At 39.3% G+C, this 9,642-nt stretch overlaps 1 protein-coding gene across 1 annotated transcript; it reads left to right on the top strand.

Moving 5' to 3' along the window:
- Window positions 1–7,468: 7,468 nt before the first annotated feature.
- On the top strand, window positions 7,469–9,424 carry LOC147603043 (uncharacterized). Its single transcript, XM_086797078.1, has 2 exons — window positions 7,469–7,601; window positions 8,367–9,424. The coding sequence occupies exons 1-2, from the start codon at window positions 7,574–7,576 to the stop codon at window positions 9,092–9,094; spliced, it is 756 nt and encodes a 251-aa protein (XP_086653204.1). The 5' UTR covers window positions 7,469–7,573; the 3' UTR covers window positions 9,095–9,424.
- Window positions 9,425–9,642: the final 218 nt, after the last annotated feature.

The raw sequence follows: 9,642 nt of genomic DNA, 5'->3' as shown, positions 1-9,642 counted from the left end.
AGCCATTTCTTCATCCATGGCTTTCTCCCAATCTAAATTCCCAATAGCTTCTTCAAAACATGTGGGTTCAACATCTTGCACAACTTTATCCATATATGCATAATGATGAGTGGCATGACCATCATATATCAACCTATCAAGAGGTTTTCTGGATCTCCCTAACCTACGTTATACATGATCACTACTAGGCATTTTGGTAGCTTCTCTTATCTTTCTTACACTAGGTATTTTTAATAGCTGGAGTCCCAAGATCATCATCAAGGCTCTGCTCCGAGCCACTAGACTCTCCATCAACATAAGAATGGCCTACAAAAATGTCGGGCATACCAAGAGGCTCACTAACCTTCTCTTTTCCTTTCTGTGATGTACCAATTGTATTTTCATCAGGACTGGTATTTTGACGTAGCCTGCCACTCCATGATCTATCAACAGATCCAACATAAGAGGACTGGTATTTTGACGTAGCCTGCCACTCCATGATCTATCAACAGACCCAACATAAGAGGACTCTCCACGTCCACTCAATGACTGCGATTGCTAACTTGCATTTTGTGCAATCACATTTCCAATATCTTTCTCAACAGCATACCGGCTACTCATTTCATAAAACACAACATCTCTGCTTACCCTCAACTCACATGTAGTAGGGTTATAGCATTTATATCCCTTTTTCTCAAGGGAATATCTAATGAACACACATTTTTCTACCTTTGGATCTATCTTCGTACACGTAGCTCATCTGGCACATGCATATAGTCAATACATCAAAAAACTTTTAAGTGAGATAGATCAGGTTTCTTGCCCACTGAATTTCTCCTCTGGTGTTACATCATGTATGGCTGCAATAGGGGTCCTGTTCATGATATAAACTTCTATGGAAATAGCTTCATTCCAATAGCTATGTGGCATATTCTTCTCTATCATCAATGCACGTGCTATCTTTGCAATGTGCTTGTTTTTCCGCTCAACAACTCCATTTTGATGCGGAGTGTATCTACATGTAAATTATCTCTAAATGCCATTCTTTCGCAAGAAAAATCAGAGAGCTCATTGGAGAAGTATTCTCCCCCTCCATCTGACCTTAGGCACTTCACATGATTTCCTGTCTGCTTTTCAACCCATCACTCTAAAATTCTGAAATGAGTGAAAACTTCACTCTTCTCCTTCATGAAATACACCCACACTTTCCTTGTGTGATCATCAATGAATGTTACATAATACCTACAGCCACCCATAGACGTGGTTTTTGCAGGACCCCATACATCTAAATGCACCACATCTAGTACATTCCTGCTCACAAATCTAGCATGTGGAAACACATGCTTTGTCTTCTTTCCAAATTGACATGCTTCACATACTTTTTGCATACCATCAACCTTAAACTTAGGTAGCCCTGTTACAACTGCTTTAGTCTGCATAGACTTCATTCTTTGCACATTTACATGTCCAATTCTCTTATGCCAAATGTGTGTATCTGCAACAACTCCTGAACCTTGTGCAAACATTGCAGCTTTAACGTCAGGCATATTTACATCTAGTGTAAACATTCTACCCACTCTATTGCCAACAACTAACCTGCACTTGTCTTTAAAGTCTTTGATATAACAACCATAAGGGTTAAAGCGCACCTGCAAACCCTACTCAATCATCTGGCCAACAGATACCAGATTCTTTGTAATATTTGGAACGTAAAGTACATCTACAAGAAACTTCATCTTACCATTCTGCATAGACAATGGCACATTTCCAACATGGGAAATTGGACGAGTAGTATTATCCCCTGTTTCAACAAAACCTGGCTTTTTAGGATTTTTCATATCTTGAACCACTCGCCCATGACTGGTCATGTGGTTTGAAGCACCAGAATCCACATACCACACATCATCATTGCATGCAGATACATCATTTTCCAACACAGCATTAAGCACATGTCGCATAACAAACAACCTTTCATTGTCCTCATTACTTTGGCTAGAGGACATATAATTATTTTGCTGCACTTTTCCACTTCTCATGTTATTTTGCTTCGTATAGCAATCTGCCTGCACATGCCCAGATTTGCCACAATAAAAACAGTCTCGTGTATTATTTTGCTGATTTCCATGGCCTCTTTGACTCTCCCTTCCTCTAAACTGACATCTTCCACCTCTGTGTTGTTGTTGTTGTTGATTCATGGGACTGTTGTTGCTGACCATAATTTTGATTACTTGTTCCATCACCTTGGTCACAGCCTCAGCCTCTACCTGCACTTATGTAGAAGGCATATTGTTCCGAATTGTCTTTGTTTTGTGAAGACTAGTCTTTACCCAGACTCTTTTCTTCAATGATCAGCATTGACACCAAATCTATAAAGTTGGGAATGTTCTGTTCACGAGTTTGAATAGACGTCTTGAATGCCTTGTATTGTGGCCCGAGACCACGTAGACATACTTCCACCTTATCATCATCAACAACATAAACACCAATTGATGCAAGGGATTCCATAATGCCCTTGATCTTCAAGAAATAATCATTCATAGACATGTTTTTCTTCTCCACATTATGAAGCTCATTCTTTCGAGCCTTGGTGTTAGTTTCATACAACCTCACCAAGGTGTCCCATGCCTCTTTGGGTGACTTGGCATGCTGTATATACCCAATCATGGTGTCTTGTATACTAATAGAAAGCCAATACATAACTTTCCTTGCTCCTTGATTCCAATCCTTGTATTCTTTTACATCTACAACAGTTGGATTAATCTCACGTATCTCTAGTGCCTCTTCATGTTCACCTTCAATGTAGTCCTAGTAGCCTTTTCCCATCAGAAAGTTTGTTAATCTAAACCTCCAAGCATGGAAGTGGTTCTTGTCAAGCTTCTCTTTAACAATCTGGTTAATTCTATCATTCGACATCTTGTCTACAACACAAACTCACAAAAAACAACACTCTTGTTTGTTCTACACAAACTAATGTATTCTTTGTGGTACTATACTGCATCCAAATTGTCCAGCGACCTCAATTTGCATACATACACCCAGTGGAAACTATAAGACCTCTTTGCAGCAGTACACACAGTGTTTGCACAACCAATTTCCCTTCCTATAGTTCCAAAAACAAAAATCTGCAAAAGAATCAAAACTTACCCATAGTGCACACGCGAATGCCTTGCGAACTGAAAACGAAGGTCAAGACGCGTCCGAAACGTGTTTTCGGCCAAAAAAAAATTCTAAAAGACATTATAGTTGCCCTGTAGCTCTGCTCCCATGAAGAAAGATCCTCAATCAAAGTTCATTGTCGATGCCTCCCGAAGAGCTCCCGACAAGGGTATAGTAGCCAACACAAAGGGGGAAGAGTAGGTGAAGCTCTTAACCTCGTACCGCCTCCTGTGCTTCTCTTTATTACTGCTCAGCTTATTAGCATGAACCACGCTCTGATACCAGGAAAAGATGCAGGGAGGAAGAGATCTTGAGCTCTTTTGCAAGCACACACACACTCACACAAACCCTAGAAGAGAACACATAATATGAGAGGCTGAAAATTGTTCTTCTTCTTCTTCACAACAAAAGGGTTCTACCAAAAGATAAGTGAAATACAACATAAGTACTAGAGTACTATGTACATGCAATCCATAATGTGAGCACGCTAAGTGAGTGAGCCGGCAATATAAGTATGCCATAACTCAGTGGGCAGACTAGTAGTTGGTGTAGTCGAGCTGTAGAATCACTGGCAAAGATCTATTAGTTAGCATCCTACCAAACACGCTAGTGATGTAAGTGGTGGAAACGTTCACCCAGGCATATCATAAGTGTCAGATCGTGTTGATCTTGGCATCTCAAAAGGTGTCACACAGTGGTGGCTGTTTTTGATAGCGGCCACTTCACGTTATGAATCTGAGTACAACAGCATGCACGACTATTCAGGCACATGTTGGCTCTGCCGTTTATTGGTAGCTCTTGGTATTAGATAGCCACCTCTTACCATTCTATGCCTACACGGGCCAATGTGGCAGATAAGTTTATCGAGTTTCTACTACACTATGTACATGTTCACACCATTCACTGTGCAGGGGGGTTTGTTAGCCTAGAAATCCCTGGTGTGAACAACCCTACACACGGGCACTTTTTGCCTTGTGCTGGCAGCACGGGTTTTTTTCCCATGTGAACACACTCGTGTGTTAGCCACATTAGCCCTAGGGCTAGGGCTATTTATACTCTTGTACTCTATTCATTACTTTTTATCAATCAAGTACTTTCCAGCATTAAGCTTCATCTCTCTCTCTCTCTCTCTCTCTAAGCTTCTTTGTCCCATTATGTGTGCGTGTGTGTTTGTGTGAGTGTGCAGAGCATCTTCTCCCTCATCTGACAAATACTTTGTGCGTGTGTGTTTGTGTGAGTGTGCAGAGCATCTTCTCCCTCATCCAAACAAAGCTCCTCTTGAACAAGAAGGAATCTCACTTTTACTTGCTAAGTGTGGAATGCTTCCCCCTCATTTGTTTTGATGAGAGGTGAAGTGGACATGGTGTGCAACTATTATTAGGAGGTCTTATCTTTTGTAATTCATAATACACTAATCACCCATCACAAATATCCCAAAGAAAGAGTTTCTTTTAGAGACTTCAAATTAATACCATGCAATGGTTTTCACATGAAGGTGCTTCCGAGTGCTTCCAATATCATAAGTGGTCTATTAGGAGGTCTTATCTTTTGTAATTCATAATACACAATGTCTAATCACCCATCACAAATATCCAAAGAAAGAGTTTCTTTTAGAGACTTCAAATTAATACCATGCAATGGTTTTCACATGAAGGTGCTTCCAATATCATAAGTGGTCTTAATACTATGAGGATCTTCAATCTAAAGGTTAAAGCTACCTTAGTTTTATATCACCCATCACAAATATCCAAAGAAAGAGTTTCTTTTAGAGACTTCAAATTAATACCATGCAATGGTTTTCACATGAAGGTGCTTCCAATATCATAAGTGGTCTATTAGGAGGTCTTATCTTTTGTAATTCATAATACACAATGTCTAATCACCCATCACAAATATCCAAAGAAAGAGTTTCTTTTAGAGACTTCAAATTAATACCATGCAATGGTTTTCACATGAAGGTGCTTCCAATATCATAAGTGGTCTTAATACTATGAGGATCTTCAATCTAAAGGTTAAAGCTACCTTAGTTTTATTTGTGTGTTCTCTCTCTCTCTCTCTCTCTCTCTCTCTCTCTCTCTCTCTCTCTCTCTCTCGTAGGAAAACAAATGTAGCTTCCCTATCACTAACTTCACTTTAAATAACGGCTTAAAAGTTTAAGAAATCATAACACAATGCTAAATTAGTGAACTAGAAATATTGTACTAAGAAATGGGATTACACCTTAAGGGTAAGAGGATAAAACTAAAAAACATGAAATTCGAGATATTTCATTCATCATAATGTATATTCCAAGTACACAATTTTATAGCTCAAGAAGAAAAGCATCTAAATGCACACCTTTCTCTTTGAATCCCTTAATCATTCCCTAGAATGTCTCAATCAACCCATGTAAATAATTTAGCGTTAATGTGAGATCACCTAAGCTCTACCCATTTTCATCCTTCTTCATTGTCTCTCTACCATACACACATAAAAACAAAGAGTTATGCTCCCTTCATGCATGTGTGATTAGAGATCGATTTCTAACACTTGATATTAGCACACATACAAAATATAGAACATCAAATAGTGAGAATTCTTATTATTTAAGTTGTGTATGAGAACTATTACAATGCAACACAATTATGTTAATCAAACAACAATGGTGGTTACATTAAGTTGCTTGTTAAAAAACTAGTAAAGGCAAGGTGAACATATTTTAAAAGTATAAATTTTGAAGGATAATAAAATGAGGCACATGAAATAATCATTGAGCACATGCAAGAAGACATGATTAGACTTCCCTAGCAAGCTTTTTCATCAGGTTTAAAACTATAAAATGTTTTGTATAATTTACCAATTTAAATTGTTGTAATCTAATAAGAAAAGAAATAAAAAGTTATAGTTTACCAATATAAATTGTTGCAATCTAATAAGGAATGGAAAAGTTAAAATCTACCAATGTAAATTGTTGTAATCTAATAAGAAACACAAAAGTTACATCCTACACAAGTTTAACACGATGAAATTTATGAAAATTTTACTAGACATTGATATACACTAACATGATTTGATCCTATAGAAAACAAGGATTGATAGTAAAAATTCATGATTTTTTTTTACTAGAGATTGGTATACACGAACATGATTTGATCCTATAAAAAACAAAGATTGATAGCGATAAGGATGGAAAGTCTAGCACTGAAGTTTCAGACAACTTGAAGACCTTCACCACAAATGATATGTGATTTAGGTCAAGGTGTGCTTGCATACTACCTTATGTTGTGTCTCTTGTGTGGTTAGAGAGAGAGAGAGAGAGAATCGGGGTTTGCCATAGTGATACATTAAGAGTGTATCTATCATGCACATTGAGGGGGGCTTTGCACAAGGATGGGCCAGATTGTAGGCATGAGGAGAGGCGAATGATGATAAGAGGTTTGGGGGTTGTGAGGGGGGAAGCGATGGGAGCCATTACCCCTTAAGGTTGTAGCCTCAATTTAATTAAATGGCTGCATTAAGTGAACATTTCACCAATACCACCAAGATATAATTGAGTGAAGTATTTTTTTTTAAATTGTACCTAATTGATTACTTTGTAAAAATTACAGAAAGAGTATACCTAATTGATTACTTTATAAAAAACACAAAAAATAGTTTACTATAAAAGTTAGCCTTGGGATTGTTTTCTATGAGGGTCTTCCCACAGTCTTGTTAACTTACAATTGTGGGAACCTTCTTTTGTTGAAGACATTTAGGAAGCAAAAGTGCTATTTTGGCCATGGAGAATGCCAATACCTTTTTCTTCCTACCAGGATGTTGAGTAACAAATGGAAAGAGACTTTGGGGTTAATGATATGCGAGGGATGATCTAGAGCTTCAGGAAATTCTTTGTTATGCCTTGGGATCTGGTGGACACATAAATTTGATCCTCCTTTAGCTATCTAGGATCCCAAAACTGCTAGGAGCTTGAATAATAAAGGCCTTAAGAAACTGTTTAACTGTTGGGATAGGGCTTTGGTGGGATGGAAGGATCCAAAACAGCTTGATGTGGTCTAAAAAGGGGAGCACCAGTCACCCAAAGGATGTACATCTGAAGATTGAAGCCTGTATACAGCTTGGATACCAAATATCATGGGAAAAAATCTTCTTTTGTATTTGAGGATGAGAGATGGACATTGATAGGGTCTAAGTTTATTAATGCAGATGTAAGATGTAAATACAGTCTTTTTTGGTAGATAAATACATATATATTGGTCCCAAAAAAAATCACTTACAATTATGGGAATGCAACCATTTGAGTAAGATGTTTCAAGTTCTAACTCACGTAAGAGCTAATCCGCCTATTGAGTTTGAATTTTACACCTTTTAAGGCTCACTTAACTTACTAGCATAGAATCTAATGAACCCTGCCCAACAACTTGAAAAACCCTACACCCCATCAGGATTTCTCGTTTGAGCAATGCGGAGCGTCAGCTTTCTCAGAGCAGGTTGGTTCATTCTTGTCTTGAATTTCTGTCTTTCTGGTTGAGAATATGATCTCTCATTTTCCTGCTCTTGGCGCGCGCGCGCGCGCAGAGAGAGAGAGAGAGAGAGAGAGATGTGTATGCATAATATTTGTGTGAATCTATGAATATATGTGTTTGTGAACCCTCCTAATCTATGCGGTGTGTGAAACCCTAATCTTGTTCGTGTAAGCAAGTGAGCGTTGTGTGTGTGTGTGTGTGTGAGAGAGAGAGAGAGAGAGAGAGAGAGAGAGAGAGAGAGAGCCTGAAGTAAGTATGTATGTATCTGCTGCCGGTGTTTCAATAGCCCCAGTAATTCATGTGTGTGTGTCTGTGACGGTTGTGTGTTATACGTTAATCCATGGTTCCTTAGTTTGCGTCTTAAATCGTGATGTGTGCTGCTCTTCTTTTGTAATCTATGGCTTCAAAATTTAGTGGCTATGCCTTAAGAACTCAGGGAAAGTAGTGGTTGTTTTTTTTTGGGTCTCATATGCTATCTTAAATTTTTATGTTTTTGAATGATCTCCCTTTTGCACATGATTGCCTTGCTCTTTGTGCTAAGTTTTTTCAAAATTGTTCTCTAAGTAGATTTCGGTTGCATTTTGTGTAATTTTACATTGTAGGGATCATACCTTACAGTTCCATCAGCATCACAGCCGAATTCCCACACAGTTACATTCACTTTCATCATGTTGCAATGCATTTTGTTCTAAAACTGGTTATATTCACACCTTTTTTTGTACTTCGTAGCTTTGCAAGGGTCTCTGCATTCAAACAGCCTTAGGAGATGTGCTGTGCTGGAGGCAAGACTCTGGGGAGGCTCCTTTCCCACAGAGCAATCATTGATCTGCACTAACAATTGCGAAAGATGGATTCACTCAGGTTTGAGAGTCTCTGATCCCTGGCACGTTTGTCAGTCCAAAGGACAGCTGCCCTTGCAAGAGGCTTGGTTTGCGAAAGACCAGAAAGGTTGGGCTTCAGGAACAGCAACTGCAACTCAGGTAGATGCAAGCTCCAAAGCAAAGGCGCAGAAGCCAGTAATTTACCGAGGACCTATGTCTGAGACTCTTCGGAAAGTTAAGGTCCTCTCCCTCACGTCCTGCTGCCTGTCAGTGATTACAGGCCCTGCAATCACATTCCTCACATCACCTCAGCTTTCCGTCATACTGAAAGGAGGTATTGCTGCTGCTGTGATAATGCTGAGCGCATCCACGACTGCTGCCTTACAGTGGTTTGTAGGGCCGTATGTACACAAGATGACTTGGATACCAGGAGCTAAGGAAATTGAAGTTGAAATGATAACCTGGATGGCTACGCATCAATGCAGGACGTTTCAGATTGAGGATATACGGCCTCCCAAGACCAACCGACCGTTTGTGAGCTTTTCTGTGAAGGACAAGTTTTACTTTGTGGATTCAGCCAAAATCCCAAACAAGGAGCTTGTCCGCATGGTGACCTTCTATCCAAATCAGAAGTAGGGTGTGAGGGGTACTTGGTGCCGGGCTGCAGATGGGGGAAGGCGACAGTTGTTATGGTAGCACTTCCTTTACAAGTCAGGTTTACAACACATTTTTCCAGTAAGGATGATGCTAGACTGACAGACTGCAATTTTGTGTTCGTATTGGGCATCCAGCAAGACCTCTTCCCCCTTTAGAGAAGAAGAAGAAGAAGAAGAAGAAAACGCACAGTTTGTAATATCTTGTATGCTAGTTCTTCATGGGTCTCTTCCTCAAGGTGGCGAGTTTGTTGAATGTCATGTTCTGTGGCTTTATGGGCTCTTGATTTGTTATGACTAGGCAGTTTATGAGCAGAAGAGTTCTCAAACCTTGATAAAGTGTCCACTCAGCACCTCCCTTTGACAAGTTTGGAGGAAGCACTTAGCTGCTTCGTTTGGGGAAATCACTGTTTTGTAATTGTGGTTTTCCAACCCTGTTACATCTTAGTCGTCCTTGTAGTGTTTACTTAGCTGCATCATTTGGGGAAATCATGGCTTCGTAATTGTGGTTTTCCAACCCTGTTACATCAG

The sequence above is a fragment of the Cibotium barometz genome, chromosome 65 (genome assembly GCF_041138505.1).
Source record: "Cibotium barometz isolate CiBa-2024 chromosome 65, ASM4113850v1, whole genome shotgun sequence".
NCBI classification, from domain to species: domain Eukaryota; kingdom Viridiplantae; phylum Streptophyta; class Polypodiopsida; order Cyatheales; family Cibotiaceae; genus Cibotium; species Cibotium barometz.
This window is presented reverse-complemented; position numbering and strand designations above follow the sequence as displayed.

Excerpts from the sequence above, each read along its gene's own strand:
- LOC147603043 (XM_086797078.1), top strand. The coding sequence starts at position 7,574 with ATGCGGAGCGTCAGCTTTCTCAGAGCAG. Across the intron at positions 7,602-8,366 it reads CGTCAGCTTTCTCAGAGCAG|CTTTGCAAGGGTCTCTGCAT; the intron begins GTTGGTTCATTC and ends TGTACTTCGTAG.